Genomic DNA, 22,335 nt, shown 5'->3' with positions numbered 1-22,335 from the left:
CAGGGACCTCAAAGGAGCAGGCAGGGGGCTGCATGGGGCGTCCTGCCTTGGGGATCTGGGGGAACGTGGACAGTGTGGCCGGTCTTTCTATGAAGGGCCACCCTGAGAAGCAGACAGCCACCTGATGTAAGGAAGGGGAGCAAGACTTCTCTCCTCCAGGAAATGGAAGGGCTGGGACAGGCAAACTTCAGAAGTGTGTCGGTGGGAAGTTTTGGATGGAAGGTAACACCCTGACGCTATCTTTTCCCAGGCCTTTTATAAGAAATTGGAACTTTATTTACAAAAGTAGGTCTCTCTCCCCCATGTGCTGAATGGGTTGACTGGTATGGACGAATGAAACATTAAGATGTGGAATTCCAATTAGTAAACAGCTGTCATTTATTGGGAACATTTGCCATATTCTAGCCATGGTGTTAAGAGTTCTACGTAGGAGAATTTTTTTCACTCTCCCCAAAACATTAAGAGAAGGTAATAATATTTATTTATTTATACAGGGTCTGGCAGAAGTAAGACCTACGAGAGTGTGGTTGGTAGGGTTATAATATGAGTGCAATAATTTACAGTCTTAATTTGAACATTTCACCTAAAATGTCATGTGGTGTGCTTGAGTGTGATATTGTTATGTTACAGAATTGCATACTTACGATTTTGTAACACAAGACTTTGGAATGAAGAAGGGGCGTTATTTGTGCCGGACCCTGTAGAGGAAGACTGTGAGGCTCAGAAAGAACTTTGTCTGCCCAGAGTCATGTGCCCACAGCGGCGGATCCCGGGGTCAGACCCGCCCGCCCGGCCCGAAGCCTGTGCGCTCTCCCTGCGAGCCATCCCTGCGTCCCGGCGCTAGTGCTCATCTCGGGGGAGAGACACTCCTTACAACAGCATGAGCCTACATGTCGTTCTTACCTCCTTAGTACCGGCAGCTTGAGTGGCACCGTCGTTTCCTGAATTAATACAGAAAGCCTGGAAGAGATATTTTGCCGTCATAGTCCACATGCTAGTCTTGCTCAGTTAGACTGGCGTGACTGAGGTGATTTCTGTGCTTTGTGTCCTGGGGCTGGTGTTCGTGTCCCCGTGCTGGTCGTTATGGAGTTGCAGGCAGCACAAACCTAGCGCTGACCCACCTGTTACAATTTGTTTCTGTCATTGCTGAGGAAAGGACGTGCCGGGCCACCCCTGGTCCCTAGATGTCTGCGGACCGAGGGCCAGCCTCTTTATGGAAATGCTTATTACCCTGTTAATAATTCTCGTAAATTGTACGAATCCGGCAGTGTTAGCCAATAGGACGCTAACTGATGACCCGTTTTCTCCTGCGAGAATACCCGAGTCAGAGGAGTCATGGCCTGGATTGGACATAACCAGCCTTCAGGGTGTGGGCGAGCCGCCCAGCGCAGTGGTTAGCATTGCCGTGGGGTCGGGCAGGCTTGGGTTCCTGTTTTCGCTCTGTCACGTACTAGCTCCGTGGTTTCGGGCACATCAACCTCTGTGAGCCTCCTTCACCTGGACGACGGAGCTAAGCGTGCCTGCCCAAGGGTGGTCGGGAGGACTCTGCGAGCTGATCCACTGAGAGGTCTTAGCGCAGGGCTGGGGAGGAGACACGCCCCGTTTGCCACCACTGAGATCGATGTGCCCACTGCCCTGTTCATTGCACTCGGAACGCCGGCCAGTCACCACCTGCACATTAGTGGCGAGAAAGACATTGATCTGATAGTTCCTGATTCTGTCGTACGTCATCCATACGTGTTCATTTTGGAGGGCTCGGCTCCTGGATGTGCCGTGTCCTAAGTAAGCGCTGGATCAGCCGAGATGCCTCGCTCCTTTTGTAACGGAAGTCCTCTCTGCCCGCCTCTCCTGGTTTCTTTTGCAGGAGGAGTTTGACGGGGTCCTGAGAGAGGACATGGTGGCTGAGGCGCTGTCCCGGTTGGGGCGCTCCGGTTCCGGGACCGAGCAGGTCTACCTCGACCTGACTTTGTCGGTGAGTACGACGAGATCACCGCTGTCTGGCTGCACCTTGACACTGGCTGGACCACGTCCCCCCTTTTCTGGCACACATCGCTTTTGTGGGCCCCCAATCTCAGAGCCCTGCATGGGGTGGAGACTGGCGATAAGAGTTATTTCTGGAAATGCAGACATCAAAGAGCCCCGGCTAGTCCAATAAGCAGCGCCTCAAATTCTTTTGTTTTCATTCCCTTCACAGCCTATTTCTTTCATCTTAAGTAGTCTATTTTATAGCAATCAATGCCTTCTTTCCAGAAGGTTGAATTTGATTCTGTAAAACTAATGAAAAACTCCTTACGAATTTTCTCTCTGATCAGTACCAGGACTAAAATTTGTATCTGAATCCACGGGAACAAAGGGTTTTGGTATTGACTTCCCCCCGCCCCCTGAAGTCAGTCAAGAAATAAGTAGCTTTGAGCTATCTCTCACTTTCCTAAAGATGCCAATTATTGATGAGAAAATGTATTGTTATTCGTCAATTTGCAGGAATTCAATACTAGTCACGGTGTAGCCCAGCATCTTGGCTCCAATTTTATCATAAAAACAGAATCCTCACTCTCCTTCGGCGTCTTTCCCATTTTGCTTCTCTACAGCCCTAGCGAAATAACTCTTTCTGCTTTCTCATGTTGCACAGCAGCAAGCATTCCTTGGAGATTTACAGAGTAAATGCAGATGGGCAAGAAAACCACACAGAAATTTCTGCTCTAACACCAATGTGGCTCAAGCGTATAAAATTCATCGTCAGGCTGTTCTGTCTTGCATTTGAACTAGCAAACTATCCAAGAAATGTTAAGCTTTTTTTTCACCCACGCTGGTTTCATGGCGTGTCCTTTGAGATCAGCACATTAAGGCTCTAATCTTTTACTGTTTTCACTCTATAAGGTTTTATGGATGACTCAGCCAGTCAGGCAATGACATACGGGGGGGGGGGGGCACCCCGTGAACGGCACCATGCTAGGCATTGGAATGGGAGGTAACTCCGGCAGCCAATACACCCCACACAAGAGGCTTTTGATCAATATTCTACTTGTGTATGCAGTGCTATGCCTTAAATTGATCTACCAAAAAAAGCAATTCTTTAAATCTTATTTCAGCTACATGGACTGAAGCTTAACTTACTTTGCCACTGACCTCCTTACATTTGAGATATTACACGTTGAATTACTTTGCTTTCATAACCCGTCTTATTGAATACACTTCCGTGGGATTGCCTGGTTTAGTGGCTCCCCCACCCCCTCCCGTCTTCGTTACGTTGCATGTTATTTTTTACTTTCTTTTATTACTTGTGTGTGTAGCTTCTCTCCTACTGGAATCATAATTTTCTCAAGGGCGCAATAGGGCTCTATTTCAGTGCTGTATTCCTCGTCATGCCAAGCACAATGCCTTGTACGTAGTAGGTTTCCAGTAAGTATTTATTTACTACGGTTCTGGTGGCCTTTTTTCAATGCTGTCATTGTTACATTTGAGAACTTGCCTCTAATGACACTTCAGCGGTCAGCTTTTCCTGCCTTTAACATCGCAATATAAAGCAGTGATACGCATCTCTGCTCCTAGGGACCGGATGCCCCTCCAGCCCCTGTGGAAATTCACTAGAAGCAATACGCCATGGAAAGAATGTTCGAAGAAAAATCAGGAGACTTGGATCTGCTTCTCTATCACTAACCTGCTCTGTGATGCTAGGCTATTTACACAGCTCTCTCTGTACCTCATACTCCTGGTCCCTAAACTGGGAGTCGTCTGGGGGGTCGGGGGGGGGGGGCATCTCTCAGGTTATTTGGTCAGATAAGATTATTGTGGGAGAGATTTGAAAATGATCCCTGTGAAAATGTGGGTGGTGTTAATGATCCCCTGACTAGGTGTGAACTCCCTTTAACATTTTATTTACATTCTGAGATTTCACTTTTTCTTCAGCCAAATAAAGGCTTTGGCTTTATTGCTATTGCATGTTTTTAATTAAAAAAAAAAACAAACCTCTACTCTAAAGGGCTTCATAACACTGCTTTAATTTGCCTTTCCATGTTGTATTTGTTCTCGCTAACAACACTAATTTTCCAAGCTATTATTTTCTTCAGAGGAATGCATTTTTTAATGGGGTATAGAGTCTGTTTTGAGGTCCTAGTAGAAGTAGGCTTCCAGTTTTGCCCCCTCGCTCCTACTCCATTTCATGAAGGCAGTTCTGGATTTCTCTGGTCTGGTGTCATTTCTAGACGCTGCAGGAGGCTGCGTGCAAACCCGCGACAGCAGCGTTCAAGTCTTTCCCCTTTTACTTCCACAGGGTCAGGACCTGGTCGACGTCAGCATCCTCTGTGGGTACGTGCACCTGCAGAAGCTGGACCTCTCGGTGAATAAAATTGCAGGTGTGTAATCGTCACTCTAGTCATTGATGGGTCACGGGATCATTTAACATTTTAAGCTTTGCCGTGTGTAACGTAGTTGAATGCTGCAGAACTTGATACAAATGCTGCTGTGGCTCAGTTGACATCGCGTCAACACTTTCTGTGTAAAAAAGGCTCCGATGGCTGGTGACGGCGGAAAGAGTCGGATGGGCAAGCGTGCAGCGCCACGCGATGGTGGAGCGTACCGGGTGGGATGCTCGCTCTTCCCTTTTAGGAGATGGGCCCTCGCTTCTTTCCTGCTTCCTGAATATTTGGTGATTCCCTTTTATTTCCCTCTTTGCGGTTATTCAGTGTAGGTGAATTCATTTTTGGTTTTTTCCTTCAATGGAGGTTTCATTTATTTTGCATTGGCATCAGTGTTTGTTGGATTTTATTTTGCTGCAGAAAGCGTTAGTTTCCCTGTGGTTCAGTGCATGGGAGAGGGCTCCAGGGCGGCTCAAAGGATGCCTAGGGCTTTCAGGGAGAGGCTTGGGCAGGAGCCAGATACCAGGGGAATGCAGAGGGGCCCCTCGGAGGCCTCAGGGCTGCAAAGGCTCCTAGTCGTGCTTGAGGGGGAGCCTTTGGAGGAGATACTCACCCAGCCTGGGGGCCAGCCGGCCTGCAGAGGTGAGTCAGGTGTAGCCCATCTTCTTGATTTGCTTCACCTGCTCCTCCAGGACGTGGTTCTACAGGAAGTCTCAGAGCTGAGGTTCTGTGCGGGCAGAGCACAGGCCCTGCAGGTCTGGAAGGGCCGGGTCCCGGTTCTTCTCCAGGACCACGGCAGCTTCCATGGCATCCTGAGTTTCACCCCACTCACCTTGAGGTGGCTGCAGCACCTTCTGGGAGAGAATGCAGCCACTGTGCTGGTATGGCGTCTTTAAGAGACGCTCAGCACCCTGGCGCTTCTTCCCCACAGCCCCCAGAGCCACATGGTCCCGGTGGAAATAGAAGCGCAGAGAGAGGTAGGTGTGGGCGGCCTGCACTTGCAGGCTGGCCAGGCGCTGGTGGCAGCCTCCACCTGGGGGTGGGGGGGTACACGGTTGTTCAGCGATAAGGAGTTCAGGTCAAAACACAGTGTCGGCTGGTCTGGGAGGCTGAGGATGGCTGAGGTGGTGCCGAAGGTGGTGCCTGGAAGAGAGGCCGGAGGGTGGTCTGACCTGGAAGAGGGGGTGGCCCTGGGTCTGTTCCCTCCAAAGACTGTTGAAGCAAGAGACAGGTGTGGGGCGGGGGGCTGCCGAGGGGGCACTGTCGAGGGTGCTGCCACATTCCCATCGACGTTTTAATCCTGGCCATGCACTGCTGTCCTTATTTTGAGCACTGGGACTCACAATTTTTTTTCCTCTATTTTTTCTGTCTCTATATATTTAGTTGATTGTTTAAACTCTTAACTTTGACATTTGGAGTTCTATATAATCTATTCATTGTGACACCTTGTTCACATTTGATAAAATCAGTTACATATTCTTGAAAGCTTTATCCTTGTTTCTAATTTTCTGATCTTATTTGAAGTTAAAGTGTACAATTTTTTTTCTTTGGACTTCTAAGAAAGGAAGCAAATCCTTTTTTCTGCCCTGCTTTCTTCACAGATAAACTTTCTACTCTCTTCTTTAGTTTTTCTTTTTTATTACAATTAAATTTTACTGATATGGTCCTTTCCGGCTCATTTTAAGTTTTTTTCCTTTCTTTTCTTACCTCATATGACTGCAGTGATTAAAATCCACTTTCATTCCAATGATTAAGAAATATTCTAGTATAATTTTTCTTACAATTTTACTGTTTTTATTTTTTATCCTCACCTGAGGGCATTGTTTTCACTGCTTTTTAGAGACAGAGAAAGGGAAAGGGGAAGGGAGAGAGAAACATCCATGTGAGAGAGACACTGGTCCCTTGCCTCCCGTATGCACCTGGACTGGGGATCAAACCTGCAACCTTCCAGCTGCAACCTTTGAGCCACGGACGATGCTCCAACCAGCCGAGTCACACCGGCCAGGGCAAAATGTTACTGTTTTGAAAGACGTTTACCCCCTGGTTTTATAAAACGTTATTACGCAAAATTACAAGCCTGGGAACAAGTCAAGAGACTGGTGTCGTGAAGAGTCGGCTTCAACAGTTAGCAGCCCACGACCTGTCTTGCTTCATCCGTAGCTCCCTGCCCCCTCTCCAGGGCTATTTTAAAGCCTCAGAGAGGCTTTTAGTGTGACTGGCAGGAGGTCTCCCCGTACCCCACCCCTCCAAGGTTGGTTTCATTGATTGGATAAGGAATTATGGAGCGGAGGGGGATTCAATACTGCTAGTGCTAGGCAAGGGCACAGAGGTGGCTTCACGCCTTGCCACTTGAGCGAGGAGCTCACGGTTTCCAGTGGAGCTTTCCTCTTCAGAGCAGTCTTCAGGCTTTTAGGGCCTGTTTTGTTAACTCATCAAATATTTGAGGATCTTCTGTCTATGGAGCACAGCAGGTTTTTCTCTTTGTGTTGCTGATGAGCTGACGTAGACCAATCTCATTTTGCATCAGAATCACCTGGGGTGTGAGGGTGGGGCTGTTAAAACACAGGTGGCTGTGCCCCTGACCCGGAGTTTCAGAGAGAGAAGCCTCAGACCTGGGGTGGGAGTCGAGAATTTGCATTTCTAGGTAGTTCCCACGGGAAGCCGATGCTGCTGGTCCAGGACGACACTTTGAGAACCATGGATGTAGACACGAGGTGCTCCTGCCATCTGGTGGACAAGGCGGTCACTACACCAAGTAGGGAATTCAGGGGCCTGAAAGGTAGAAGCCCGGCAAACCCAGACCACGAATTTTTCTGTCGGTCACCTAAAAGCATTGGCCATCTGCACAGTTTGGAATGTGTTTGTCATCTCTTCATCTCCATCCAAGTGGTAGCTGCTGCCACCGTCACCGCTGCATTAAGACAGAATTGTATGGTACAGCCCTTACCTGCCCTGGGAAAGGTCAGCTCCAAGGGGGCCCCGGGGCTGGTGGAAATGAATAGTGTTGAGACTACTACTGACAGGCACAGAGCTGGCTCAGAATGGACAAACAGGCAAAACATGTAACGTAGTGACAGTTTCTCCTTAGGTTTCCACTCACGGGCAGCCCATCAGTTCCCAGCAAGGGCTTCCTGTTTCCATGGGCTGCCCCTCCTGGGACAGTTGCATTTAAAACGACAGGCTGAAGAAGGGTTTACAATTGGTGGGGACCTTCTGGCTTCAGCAATAGTAACTGCTGGTTCTGTGACCTCGAATGGGAAGGGAGGGAGACGTTATCACCGCCTTCAGGTGGAGAAACAAGTCGCCAGTGGAGACAGTGTAGTAGACCCTCATCATGTGTGTCCTCCTGAGCCATTTTCAGACCTCCCCCGCCCCGTCCTGAAGCGCGTCTGCCGTAAACTGGCAGGGAGAGGCGGCACAGTACTTCATTTTTCGCATTTTACATGTAATGTCGTTAGGAGAGAATAACAGCACAATAGTTCTTGGGAAAAAGGCGAAACGAAACCCACACATACATTTGAGCCGCTCCAGAGTCAAAGTAAAATAATTGCATTGATTTAAATTGCTTCAAAGAATTAATGAGATTTAGGATTAAGCCCAACTAAAACAAAATTTAATCTATAGCCAAGAAAGTTCTCTAATTGTGGCATTTTCAGTCTTTCTGAAAAGACCTAGTTCAGTTATTTAGGGGCTAATTTTCTCTTTTTTTACATATATTTTGTTGACTATGCTATTCCATTTGTCCCATTTTTTTCTCCCCTCTCCCTCCCTCCACTCTGCAGCCTCTCTCCCTCCAGCATTACTCACTCCCTCCCCCACCTTAGTTCCTGTCCGTGGGTTGTCCATATAAGTTCTTTGGCTTCTCCATTTCCTATACTGTTCTTAACCTCCCCCTGCGTATTTTGTGCCTACCAATTATGCTTCTTATTCCCTGTACCTTTTCCCCCATTTTCCCCCTGCCCCCTCCCCAGTGATAATCCTCCATGTGATCTCCATTTCTGTGATTCTGTTTCTGTTCTAGTTTGCTTAGTTTGTTATTGGTTGGTTTTGGCGGGGCAGGGGGGAGGGTTAGATGCGGTTGTTGATAGTTTTGAGTTTGTTGTCATTTTACTGTTCATAATTTTGATCTTCTTTTTCTTAGATAAGTCCCTTTAACATTTCATATAATAATGGCTTGGTGATGATGAACTCCTTTAACTTGACCTTATCTGGGAAGCACTTTATCTGTCATTCCATTCTAAATGATAGCTTTGCTGGGTAGAGTAATCTTGGATGTAGGCCCTTGCTTTTCATGACTCTGAATACTTGTTTCTAGCCCCTTCTTGCCTGTAAAGTTTCTTCTGAGAAATCAGCTGATAGTCTTACGAGAACTCCTTTGTAGATAACTCTCTCCTTTTCTCCTGTTGCTTTTAAGATCGTCTCCTTATCTTTAATCTGGGGCAACTTAATGCTGATGTGTCTTGGTGTGTTTCTCCTGGGATCCAACTTCTTTGGGGCTCTCTGAGCTTCCCGGACTTGCATGTCCAGTTCCTTTGCCAGATCAGGGAAGTTTTCCTTTATTATTTTTTCAAATAAGTTTTCAGTTTCTTGCTCTTCCTCTTCTCCTTCTGGCATAGGGGCTAATCTTCAAGAGGATTATCTATGGCCCTAGATTCTTGTCCTTTCCTTCAGGGCTGGCAAGTTTTGAAGCACTGAGCTGTTAGGAGCAAGCTGGGGCAGCAAGGAGGCCAGCTATTTGTTATGTGGCTGATCTGGAAAAAGGGTGGAGAAGGTGGGGAGGCCGGGGGACGAAGGTTCAATTTCTGGCTAACGGAGAGTTTGCTGCGCCCGTGCATGCGTGTTCCACACACCCCACTCATTTCACTCACCTGGAATACATTAGATGTGCTTGCATGTAGCATAATTTTAAAATGTTCTCATGTACCATGTGCTGTGTTTAATGACTTAGTCTAATTTTATTGGCTTACCTGATTGTGTATTTATTTTTCTCCCCAGATTTGTCTTGTGTGAGTTGTATGCCTTATCTTCTAGAACTTAATGCTTCTCAAAATAAACTGACTGCATTCTTCAATTTCACGCCACCCAAAAATCTCAAGGTAGACTTCATCGGTATACCAATTACGTATGTTAACTGGTCTGCAAAGTACGTTCATAAGCAAAATGGCATGAAAATGGGAAATTCAGAGAGCTAGGGGTAAACAGTGTATCTGAAACGAGATAAAAGGAAGGAGGACTTACGCATCATTTATTTTGGAAAATGTCTGTCCATGGGTAATCCTTTTAGGTAGCTTTGCTAAACCTAGTGTTCAAACCAAAGGACTAGCTTCCTTCTGTTCTCTCTCCCTCATTCAAATGCCAGGCGTTATTTGCATGTTTTTACAATAGCAGAATAATTTTATACGTGGAACATCTGTAACAGTTTGCCCGGGGGCTCAGATCTTGCTTCCTTGTGGATCCAGGCTTTAGTTTTCTTAGGATGCAGTGACTTCAGGCCTGCGCAGTTGCCTGTGCCTTTGTGGGGCAGAGTTAAAACTCTCCGGGGGCCGCGGTGGGCGGAGCAGCGAGCTCCGCTGTGGGCCTCTACGTCACGTGCTGCAGCACGCACGGGGGATCAGGGGATCGCCTGGGCTTCTGATGGAAATGAGATCCTGAGCCGGACGTCTGGGGTGGGGCTCGGGAGGGCGATTTTTAACCAGGTGATGCTGTTGCTGCTGGGCCTAGACGGTACGTAAGCAGAGAGGGCGTGGGGTAGCGGTTTCCAGACTTTTCCGCACACCGCAGTCGCCCGGGGAGTTTTCACACCACCCATGCCTGGACCCTGCGGCCAGAGATGGCTGCACTTCGGGGGCTCAAAGGTGCTGATGAATTTGGGAACCAGTGCCATCGAGCGTGGGATTCGTGTGCCTCTACTAGACTGAAATATTTAATTTAAAAGTGTTTTTTAGGAATAGTTTAGGAGCTATTGCCTTTTATTAGCTACTGGTTTTGTTTTATTTACCAACCAAATTAACTTAGATCCATAGTACTCTGACGGCGTTTGCACAAATGTGGAATCCGACATCTGTCCTACCAGTGAGACAGCTCTCTGGTTTTCCTTTCTTTGTTCACATGACTCCACTTGCATCAGCCGTGGGTTTTTCCCCCTTTGAAATCGCAGTGATTGCCAGGGTGGCGTTCCTCTGTCCCGGTAAGCTGCCCAGGGAGCCTGTTTGTACACAGCGTGGGTCTGTGGTGCCGGGTTACTGGGAATTGTATTGGCAGAGCCACTCCATACCCCCTCCTTGGCCTTCCCCGCTCTGCCCTAGTCCCGGGGAAATCTGTCAGTCAACAGCGTGACCTCTGCCCTGGAAGAACTTCTGTGGAGCTTCTTCCCTTCACACCCTTATCCACACCCTCACCTCACTCTCTCTCAAACACTCCACAAATGTATCAAAACATCAGATAACCCCAGCTTTGTTTATTTGTTTAGAGACATTTTAAGTTCATAGCAAAATTGAGAGGAAGGTATCAAGATTTCCCACATTCATCCTGCCCCCACTGGGGTGCTCCTTTTGTTACAGTCGATGAACCTAAGTGACACATCATTGTGTCCCCAGGTCGACGGTTTATGTTAGGGTTCCCTCTTGGTGCGTCCATGCAGGGGTTTGGACAGATGTGTAATACAGGCACCCGTCATTGTGGCAGATGCCCCATCCTTAGCGTCCCTGGAGAATGGGAGCGAATGTCCCCGGAACTTGAGAGCAGCACCAGACCCCCGGTGAGAGGCTCTCGGAGCTCCGTGGGCAGCCAGGAGGGGAATGACGGAGGCTCTGGCGTTATCAGTGCATCACCATATTTAATCTCCCAGCAAAGATGCAAGGTGACTGGAAGGGTCCCCTTTTGCAGACGAGGACACTGACGTACAGAAAGGTTAGTCATCTAACAGCCTTTACTGGGAGGCAGCAGGGCTGGCATTGAACTTGATACCGGCAACCCAAAACCCAGAGCGGGCCCGTAAAGCAGGCTTGCATCCAGTGCCCCGCCCTCTTGGGGGGCTCTGCTCCCTTTTCTCTTGCTGTCTGTGAGCCTGCACCACCAACCGGAGAGAGGACACATTTCCTAACGAGCAGGGACTTGCATGTCACCTCTGTGTTTCCTAGAATGTTTTTGCTCAGTGAGTGACTTGGTGGGCACTTCCCACAAGCTCTGGGAGTCGGTGGGACTCCCCCGGGGGGTCAGAGCCATCCCTGCCCTTTGCAGGTCTCCCAGCACTTGTGACGGGCCTCACGGGCGTGGGCGGATAGATGCAGCAGGGAGACACGTGCCACGGCACAAGACACGCAAGGTGGGGCTGAAGAAGTGCCCGTTTTCAGTAGCTCAGATGATTATAAACTCCTAGTTTGTCACTATTATGTAGAAGGAAAAGGGAGCAGGAAGTTCCACCGACATCATGCCAGACTGACGTCTTGGTTCAGCATGATAGGATTTTGCGTAGTTGCAGTTTGTGCATGCGTGAGGTTTCGTGTTCTGATTTGTTTACTGAACGCTGTCTGGGGGGCGCGTTTCCGGCCTTCCCGGGGTTCCCCTGCGCGGGCTGGGCGGACGGTGGATCTAGCCCCAGTGCTGTTAAAATCGACTTAACCAGGCTTCCGGCCTGCCGCTTGGGCTGTTGCCAATGTTGTTTTTTTTTTTTAAAGAACTCAGTATTTCAGGTTTTAAGTATTTAGTATTTACTGCATTGCCAAAATAATTGTACATTTTTGAGGGTGGAACCACTGTTTTAAAGGATACAAGAAGATAAGAATGGTGGTTTATATAACTTTCATACTTTTCCAGAAAATACAAATTAATCAATGCAGTGTTTCCAAAAAGTTAGAATTTTTTTTCCTTTTAAAAAAAAATCACTTTCGTGTATGTTTTACCAGCAGGTGAATAATTAAAGTTATTTAATGTCGTATTTCTCTAATCTCATATTTTTGAGTGGGCGCAACTGACGTTGCTGAAAACGCTTTCCTGAAATAGTCCATTTTGAGGAAGGGTGTTAAGTTGAAGAGCTATGGCCTGAGGGGTGAATTAGGAAGATTTTTCTGGCATTAGGAGGGTGAGGTGGAGAATGTATTGTGATAAAAATAGAAAAGGCAGAGAAACTCGATCTGTGTGTAAACTAAGTGAACACAGTTTGCTGGGCATTAGAGAGTCTGGAAGACAGGTGGTAAGGGGGAAACAGGTGAGTCCTGAAGGAAGACGAGGAAAGTTTACAGCAAACGCTGACACTGACACGGAGAGAGGAGCTGGAGGGGCTGAGCGCTGGGGTTGGGGCATCTGCTCTGGCTGCGGGGAGAGGTTAAGGTTAGAAGTTAGGCATGACCTGTATGGCCCCTGGTAGACAATGATGAAGCCGACGTGACTATTTTAGCTTTCGTGTGTTTTCCCTAAAGAATTCTAACTCTACACCCAGAAACACATTCTGATATGCATTGAATTATTGTGGTTAAGAGGACTGAAAAATAAAGTATGACACACTGTTTCTTTTTCCTCACAGAAGGCCGATTTTTCCAGCAACCAAATTTCTGAAATGGGCAATTTGTCGGCATACGAGGCTCTCACGACACTAATTTTGGACAGTATCCTTTGCTAAGTAAAGAGGGAAATTTGGTTAATAGGCCCATTAGTAAGTGTGTGTATACCAGATGGCATGGAATACTTACTACCACATAAGCAATTTACTAGAGATGTGTGACTCATTAAAATAATTAAGAATTAATCATCACAAAATGAAGAAAGATGTTTTATTTACGAAGGACTAAGACTTTGTAAAAGCTTATCAAGAGCATTTTATTCCTGAAAAGCTAAGCGAGACCGTCATTCTAATAAATGTAGGCTTATTTTTAATTCTAGAACCAAATAAGTTCTGTTTGAACTGACTCCTTTTCAAATTTACTTAAACATGTACCTTGTATAAATTCAGTGTCTGAAAATCCAGATACGGCCGTTATGAAAATCAGCAATTATTTATTTTACAAAAGCATTCATATTAGATTCCCTTTAAATAGCAAGCTTCTCCATTATATTTAAAATACACTTTCATTTAAAAATATAAAAACCACTTTTGATTTGCAGCCAAGCCCAGGAACAGATCCGCTGCCAGAGTCAGGCTCCCACGCAAGCAGCCCCCACTCTCAAGTGGGCGTGCTCCAGCTTCTGGGGCCGAAGGGGTTCACTGGGGTATCTCTGTGCGTTTAATGAGCTCCAGTGTCTTCTGTACACCAGAGACCGCCGTCCTCTGGGCGATGGAGGACGGCGCCCTCTCGCTCTCAGGGAGGTTCTCTCTGTCCCATTCCCCCAAGGGTGTTCAGGGCGGAGTGGAGAATGAAGGGACTGGCTCCAGCGCCAGTGCCATTCTTGGGCTGTTGCATCAGCACATGCGCACTACGCATGAACTGGGGGATGCGGGGAGGAGGGGAGCTACGTTAGGAAGGAAAAAATCGTTCTGCACTTTTGCTGGAACGCTTAGGATAGCACCACGCCCTTTAGAACTTCGGTGTGAAAATGAATGATTAGTGGACAGGATTTAAGAAATGTAAAAACACCACGGGTAGAGGAACATTGTCGATTAAAAGGATCTCTTTATGTTGCTTATGAGTATGAAATTGGTTCAACCACTTTTTTTTTGCCAAGATAATTTATTTTCTTATTATATATATTTTTAAAATTTTGTTGTATTTTTCTGTTACCATTTAACCCCCTTATACTCCGCTCCCCGCTGCAATCACCACACTGCTGTTCCTGTCCACGAGTCCTTTTTCCTTTTTGCTCCCTCCCTGCACCCGCAACCTCCTGGCACCCCCCCAGAAGCTGCCATCCTGCTCTCTGTGAGTCTCTCTCTGGTCCAACTAGTTGTGAAAACCACTCTCCACCATCTTGTGAAGTTGAGCATCCAAGTTCCCTGTGACCTAGAGTTTTCATTCCTGCATTTGGAGGGGTTAGCACGTGTGCACCTGGAGGTGTGTGTAAGAAATACTAATGGCAGCTTCACTTGTCGTAGCAGAAAACTGAAACAGGCCTGATGCCCGCGGATACGAGAAAGCATAAACTGTGGTGTACGTACACAACGGCATGTTCCACCGTAGTGAAAAGGATGATATATACTCCCGTGCAGCAGTGAGGAGAGATCGTAACAGGCTAAACATAACTCGGGTGTCAAACCAGTGGGAGAGGGGAGAGGAAAGAGACAAGCAATGTAGTGAGTGTGTCCAAGAAGGGCACCAGGAAGACCCAGGACAGGGACACAGGTTACTGCCGTCGTTCTGCTTCCTGGGCTGGGGGTGGGGTGACAGCGATGGTGATGGCTTCGGAGAGTGTTCATTATATTTTTAAACGTAAATAAAAAGCAGGCCATATATGGGCCAGTGGCATTCCTATGCCAGCGAACACATCTAAAAGCCTGAAAATGAGGAATTAATTTCTTTAAAAACAAGCATTTACCAAGCGTCACAGGTCAGCTGCATCAGAATGCCCTGGAGGGTTTCTCCAAACGCCTGTTACCGCCCCTGCTGAGTTGGTCTGGGGCGGCGCCCAAGGTTGTACGTTTCTAACAGGGCCCAGGTGACGCTGACATTGCTGGTCTCAGGACCGCGCTTTGAGATCCTCCGCTCGAAACTAGTCGGTCCTCTCTGTTACACCTCGCAAGGCACACTTTCCTACTCCGATGGCCTCAGACGGTTGACTGTTACCTTTTCTGTACTTTTTGTGTTTGTTCAAGCTTTCCTTATGGGTATATATGAGTTTTCTACTTAAGGGGGGAAAGGTGCACTTTTCTTTAAAAGAAAGTTAAATAAAAGTAACTATCAAAGTAAATAAACAACACAGAACAATTATTTAAAAGCAAATCAGTTGTTAAAACTAGTAATGCTGATAATGTGATTGTAGTAGATCATATTAATACACCAGAATGAATTAACTGTAAGGTATGCACTTCGTCATTTATTTTCATCTGCTGTTTTGTCCTTTCCTATGTGGATAACTGATGCTTAGTTAATAATCACCCTAAATTGCAAGATGATGAACTTTGCCAAATGTATGTAAATTTACTTATTCCTGAGAAAGGATACACAAATTTACTTATTCCCGAGAAAGGACTGCTTGTCTCCTTTACAATTGCAGAATTATGAAATTTAACAACAATTCGTAGAATTTTTAAATCCAGACAGGCTTTTAGAGATCACCCAGTACTAGCTGCTACGTTTATGGAGGAAGAGCCCGAGACTCAGGGAGACTCCAAGAACTGTGTAGATTACTCTGAAAATGGTTGAACTGAGACTAGTGTCTTAAATTCCATTGTTTTCCCCAGGTTGCAATTCACTGAGCAATTGCTCCTTTTATCCCTTCGCCATTTAAAGTGTATGCCTCTTTCATTTCTTAGAGAATTTCATTCCTATAGGGAAGAACATTTTTCACTGGCAAGGTGATACAGATCTTTCAGGATTGGTTCTGATTAAAGCCATCATGGCTGGTCTCCCCACTAAGAGAATCGTGATAGATTTCCAGGATTTCGCAGTAGCTGCTTTCTGTACACCCGAACCATATTTTTCGATCAGAGACAAACGAAGAAGAGCGAATACCGAACTAGTGAATAATTTATGTCAAGAGCTTCAAGCCGCTAACCACCAAAGTGTTAAAAATCGCATCGCTGGGCTTTTCCCCAGCTGTGAAGTCCCACCTGGGTGCCGCTGGCTTCCTACACTGTGTTTCCTGGAGGATCTAAAATTCCGTGAAAGAGATTTAGCCACAGAACAAAAAGGCTTTAGGCCTGGAATGCAATATGATAATGTTGGGTTCTTTGAGGCTCTTTCTCCGGATAGTGGCCTTTTTATACCTGAGAGGATTAACCCAGTAAGCTAATTCATTGGAATAGTTCATTGCTTTATCAGATTACATTTCTTCTTATCCAAAAGTCCCAAGACCTAAGAAAGGATGTGGAAGAATAGTGTCAGGAGGAAGTGTCAGGAGGAAGGGCAAGTAACATTTTACAAAGGGTCTTCAAATGAGAAAACGAGCGATTGGGGAGGTAAAGGTATTCCTTCCCGATGGCAAGCCATGCACTCAGCTCTGTGCAAACTGCATCCTGCAAGCTGACCATTGTCACTGCTGGCAGTCAGGAAAGAGGGGACTGTGGGAGCCACTAGGGAGGAAGCTGCTGTGCCACTATAAAAACACACACACAAAAAAACCCTACTTCTTCCTCAAGAACCTCCTTCATTTATAGTGCCTGAAACACCCAGAAACCTATAAGGGAATGAATAGTTGGGAAATGACAAGTTTTCTGAAATGGACTTATTTCTCCATAGAAGTGTTCAGTCAATCCTGGTGCTATGAGCGCCGGCCACAGCAGCTGCCCGAGCCCCTGTTACGATTGAAGTGGCGCATCTGTATTTCTCCTCCTTTGGCCCTGGCAATGCCAATGCCATGAAACAGGCCTCCCCATTCTGGTCAAAGCCAGGCAGCTGCAGGTACCGAGGGGACCGCGTTTAGCCTCCAGTGCCTTGGAAAACGGGTGTGTACGCAGTCAACACGCCTTCCTTTTCAATTCCCGTCACCTCTCCGTGGTGCCAGGGTTCCTGTTTCCCAGCTTTCTGGTCCTTGCCTGCTCCCCACGGGGCTGCTTCCCGGCTCAGCCACCCACACGCACGCGTGACACTGTATACTCGGTCATAATTCACAGGATCTTCGCTTCAATTGGAGCGCAGCCACCAGGACGCGAGGGCTCCTGAAACGGGACCTAATGACTGCTGCTAAACCCAGACAGATGGCCCTTTGAAGCTCTTCTTGCCAAAGATGGCCTCCTCGGAGGATGTTTCATTCTACTTACGGCCGTATGAGAGTTTAATCTCCTGTTTTCCATGTTCTACCTCCTTTGTTACAACCGATAGCTGCAAAGACCTGGTCTCTGTTTCAGTAACAGAAGGATTCTTTAAATCGCCTAAGAAAAGGGAAGCAGAAAGGAGCGTAGTGTCGGTGAGCATGGACGTGCGTTTGCAGGGCCGTTCTGGCGGAACATTTTATGAAAGCAGATTTGAAAATGCATATTGACAGCAAACAAACTGGTTTTGCCCAATAAAACTGAATCTGAATGGTACCAATGAGGAAAATCTAGAAATTTCAGGTTGATTTGGCAAATTTTCTCATCATTGCGCCTAGTTTCCTGACTTGCCCCTTTCTGCAGCCTAGTTCTTTTCAGAATCGATCCTGACCTTGAACCTTCCATTTCGTGCTGTCAGCCCAGTGGCAGAGGCTGTGACCCCTTGGCCTCAGGTGCTTCTAAGCCAGTACAGAAACAGCGCCCTCTACTGTAGGTGTTTGATGGTTCGTGCAGCTCATTCACACCCATTTCCTAGTTTGTTTGTTTTTTTTTTTTTGCACAATCAGAGCAGAGAGAAGTTAACTCACACAACTTGTAAGTAGCAGAGTTAGGATAACGACTAATAATTATGAGGCAAAATGTATGTTTTTGTGACGCTATGATCCCTTCCTTACTCTTTGGAAAACTGACTCCATGGTGGTCGACTCCATGCTGCATGGAAGCGGATAGCGGGGGGGCGGGGCTAGCAGCTGAACGGACGAGGCTCTAAGGAAGAAGTGGTTTGTCGAGAGCGGGTACCAAGAAGTGGGGCGGGGCTGCTGTGGCCTCCTCACACCACGTCACCTCCGAAGTGGCTCATCATAAGGAATCCTCACCCAGTAATATCATCCTGTCTGTTCTTTCCAACCCTTGAAATGTTTGAACCTTTTGTTTGCCAATGTTTGAACCTTTTATGTTTGCTAAGCTCATGGTGAAGGGTACCTTGTCTTAATTTGTAAAGTGTCTTTTTACATGTCTGTTAGCCACTTAGATTTGCTCTCCTAGGAACCTCCTGGAAATATACTGAACACTTTCTTTCTATGTTTTCAACAGGGGTTGGCGGGGAGGGTTTAGATTTTATTTATTTATTTTTAGAGAGAGGAGAAGGGAGGGAGAAAGAGAGGGAGAGAAACAACAATGTGTGGTTGCCTCTCGTGTGCCCCCAGTTGGGGACCTGGCCCACAACCCAGGCATGTGCCCTGACTGGGAATCGAACTAGCAACCCTTTGGTTCACAGACCGGGATTCAATCCACTGAGCCACACCAGTCAGGGCTCACCAGGGTGGTTTTGTCTTTTTTTCCCCCATTAGTTTATGGCTCTTCTTTATCTTTTGTCTACTACATATGTTGTGAGTATGTTCTTCCAATCTGTCATTTGTACTTATGTAATTAAAAAGTAAGAAAAAAAGGAAATGAGGTTATCTATCAAAAATAAATACTGAAGATGTTGGTTGGATATGAATGTTTGAAAAAAGGAAAAGCCAAAGCAGAATTTAAAATTGAGCCCGAGGAACTGGCAGGGCTTGGGAAGGAGGAGGAGAGAGTCACAAGGCCATCCGGGTGTTCCGCAGCCGTTGAGAACACCCACCTGGCAGAAGCGGAGAATTCTCATGGGTTATGAGGGGGAAGAAGTTGAATAAATAGGTTTTGCTCAAAGTGAAGAGCCTGAGTGAGAAATCTGGAATTCGTCCTATGAGAATTGTTTGATTGAAGCTTAATATGCAATCAACATTTTGAAAAAAATTAACCTGACTACAGTGTATAAGGTGACTTGGGGACAGGAGGTTAGAGGTGCCCGTCGGTGCTAAAGCTTAATTAAGTTGGCAGAGGAGTGAATGAAAATAAGGGAATAATTAAAGATACGTTTTAAGGGGGAAAAAAACCCCCAAAAAACAAAAAAGCCGGGTTTTGGCAAGGGATTCTTGAAGGTTACAAGTGGCCGAGAAAACAGTGATGTCGTAGGCGACTTGGGAGGGAAAACTGAGCTTTGGTGGGGAAATGGCATCAAACCCTGGACAGTGTCCGAACAGATTTGAGGACCTAGAGGGGTGAGGAGAATGGGGTGACTTTGAGATTACAGTTTCAGGTGCCTGCAAGGACAGAACACGGAAGTAAAATTTTAGCAACGACTAGAAACTTAGTCAGTGGACGGGGAGATCAAGGCAGAGCGGTGGTTTCATTTATTCTAAAAGGAGAGGGCTCTTCCTGTCCGCGTCAGGGCAGTGGTTTCTCTGCACTGCCCTCTGCAGCAGATGCCTCTTCCCAGGCAGGCGCTCTGGCTGTGCCCGGGGTAAAGCCTGCTGCGTGTTGCCCCTCCGGGACGACTCTGTTCAGAAGTCCCGCCCTGGGGGAAGCACTTGACCTTCTTGGGGAGACCTCAGGACCCAAGGCAAAGCCCGCTGCCGAGGAGGCAGCTGGGTGCAAATGTGAGCGTGTGCATGTACACACACACACACACACACACACACACACACATAATGTGCCTTTAGAGAGTTAATTGTAAGTCATGCTAGTGTTAACTTCCATATGAAACCTCTATTTCAGGATTTACTGATCAGCCTGTATTAGCATGTATTACTGCTCTGTTTTCGCCCTGGTCTGATTTAACGCCAACTTTTTTTCTCTCAAATGTTTTCACAACATTTTCCTTAAACATAGTCCTGGTACACAGGCAACGAGGTAGAAGAGATCTGTGGGCTGGAGCTGTGCAGCAGCCTGACCCGCCTCAGCCTGGCCCACAACAAGATCGCGACGATCAGCGCCCTGGAGGTGTTACCCATCAAAATACTGTGCCTGGTGAGTCCGACAGAAAGTGTTCTTCTTTAGACGTACGAGTCAACACTTCAGTACGTGTATGAGTTACAAGATTACTTACGAATTTTCAGCTTTACGGAGAAAGAATTCTTTACTGATATGTTCTTGTCCTCAGTTGGCTTGCTCCTTTCCGTATCTGGCGTGTGAGTGTGTGTGTGTGTGTGTGTGTGTGTGTGTGTGTGTGTGTGTGTGCGCAACATTTTATGCCAGTGGAAAATGATTTTCTAACTTGGTACCCAAGTTTAATTTTTCAAAAGACTGACTTTTTACATGGAAAGAGAGGTTTACTCCTAACAATTCAAGACATTTTACAATGTCTTATTGGTGAAATAACATTTAAGCATATTTGAGCATTGTATTTATTGCTGTTCACACTCTTCCTTTCAAATGAGCCCCAAGATGTTCTCCGGGCACTGAGTTTTTGCCGTCCTTTCATGTTAATATATGCTAGGTTCCCCTTCTCACAGCCGAGATAAAGGGACAGTTCCAATCAGAGTGTTTAAACTTGTTTATTTCTTCCCCATAGAGAGCACTCTTTTTTAGCTGTGTGTAACTTGCTATGTGACTGTGACTCAATGGAAATGCAGATAACTTACAAAAAATCAGCAGGATCATAATAGTCCCACATACGCCGCATTTTTGGAATAACATCATAGCTCAGTACTTCGGGGGCTGATAATATTCTTGCTGGGTCATCCATTTTTTCTTCCTCCTCTCCTCTTGCCTCCTACCTCTTAACCTTGGATGGCTCTGCTGTTCTTTATTGTATCTGTCAGAAGGTGGGCAGGGAGGATTTTGAGCCATGAGGCTGGTAGCTTATAAAATTCCTAAGCGAACTCTCCCGCAGCAGAGCATTGAACTGTTGTTTGAAATATCTTGGGTTTCTGCAGAGTTGTGACATACACAATATACTGCCCCTGTCTTATTTAACCATGGCTAGCTGATGGATGGCTGTATGTTAGCTCACCCCCGCCACCCACCAGCTTGGAGGGTGACGTGCATTTTTAAGAGCCCTCACTCCTTACAGTGAGTTAGGAGAGGGCAGAGGACTGGTTCCCAGGACTGGGAATGGACATGAGGCGTGGGAACGTTTCATCATCCCCGCTAAGGTTTCATGTTTTTCGCCCACCAAGGCCTATCAGCAAAGCATAAATGAAAATGAACTTGATAAGTTGGATTGCAGGTTTAAGAATTGCTTTAAAATCACATTGTGCAGTTTGGTAGTTTGAAGGGTCATTGGCCGGAGGTGCTGCTCCGTGTGAACCTTATCCTTTTCTCTCCACGTCTGCCTGTATCGGCGTCCCCATCCGCTTTAGGTGGAGCTTGATGTGTCGAAAGCCATCTGGGGTGCGCTTACGGGACCGAGAGCGGAGCTCATTATTAAGAATGCCATCACGTAGCACTTTCATCCTGAGAGTTTGTTTCAGTAAAGAAGTAATCCACGTTGCTAGTTTCGGGTCTAAGGTAGCTTTGGGACAAAGCATAAAAGGTTTATTTTTTTGCTGCAGATGGATTGGGTGGATGTTTCCCAATCCCTGCCCACACTACCCAAGACAAACTAGAACATACAGGATATGCTATCATTCCTTTTCGAGAATAGGAAGATTTTCTTTTCCATGTGTTAATAAAATGTAAAGTAAAATGACACACATTTGTTTCAACAGTTTTTTTAAAATTATATTTTATTGATTATTTTATTACAGTTATCCCAATTTTTCCCTTTTTGCCTCCCTCCACCCAGTACCCCCCACTCCCTCAGGCAGCCCCCACGCCACTGTCCGTGGGTCATGGGTATAAGTTCTTTGGCTGCTCCGTTTCCTACACTGCCCTTTACATGCCCATGGCTATTCTGTGACTACGTATTTGCACTTCTTAATCCCCTCACCTCTGCACCCATTCCCCCACCCCCTCCCATCTGGCAACCATCAAAACACTCTCTGTGTCCATGATTCTGTCTCTGTTCTTGTTTTCTTAGGTTTTTTTTTTTTTAAGATTCAATTATTGATAGATATTTTTTGCCATTTTATTATAGTTTTGATCTTCATTTCCTTAAATAAGTCCCTTTAACACTTCATATAATAATTGTTTGGTGATGATGAATTCCTTTAGTTTTTTCTAGTCTGGGAAGCTCTTTATCTGCCCTTTGATTCTAAATGATAGCTTTGCTGGGTAGAGCAATCTCAGCTGTAGGTCCCTGCTTTTCAACAGTTTTTAATGCTTTTATGTGTTTAATTCGTGGGCTCAGAAAACCAATTGCTTTACTATTGAAAAGTTTCTTTTACAATTTAG

At 46.4% G+C, this 22,335-nt stretch overlaps 1 protein-coding gene across 1 annotated transcript in view; it reads left to right on the top strand.

The window, feature by feature from the left end:
- Positions 1–22,335, top strand: part of LRGUK (leucine rich repeats and guanylate kinase domain containing) — a 102,590-nt gene that overhangs the window by 5,586 nt on the left and 74,669 nt on the right. Inside the window, exons 2-6 of the mRNA XM_045855580.1 lie at positions 1,865–1,972; positions 4,271–4,352; positions 9,351–9,451; positions 12,877–12,958; positions 19,904–20,028. Of these exons, the coding sequence (XP_045711536.1) occupies positions 1,865–1,972; positions 4,271–4,352; positions 9,351–9,451; positions 12,877–12,958; positions 19,904–20,028 (498 nt within the window). The remainder of the gene's footprint in view (positions 1–1,864; positions 1,973–4,270; positions 4,353–9,350; positions 9,452–12,876; positions 12,959–19,903; positions 20,029–22,335) is intronic.

This window comes from Phyllostomus hastatus, unplaced genomic scaffold, assembly GCF_019186645.2.
Source record: "Phyllostomus hastatus isolate PE091 unplaced genomic scaffold, TTU_PhHast_1.1 phas_scaffold_114, whole genome shotgun sequence".
NCBI classification, from domain to species: Eukaryota; Metazoa; Chordata; class Mammalia; order Chiroptera; family Phyllostomidae; genus Phyllostomus; species Phyllostomus hastatus.
This window is presented reverse-complemented; position numbering and strand designations above follow the sequence as displayed.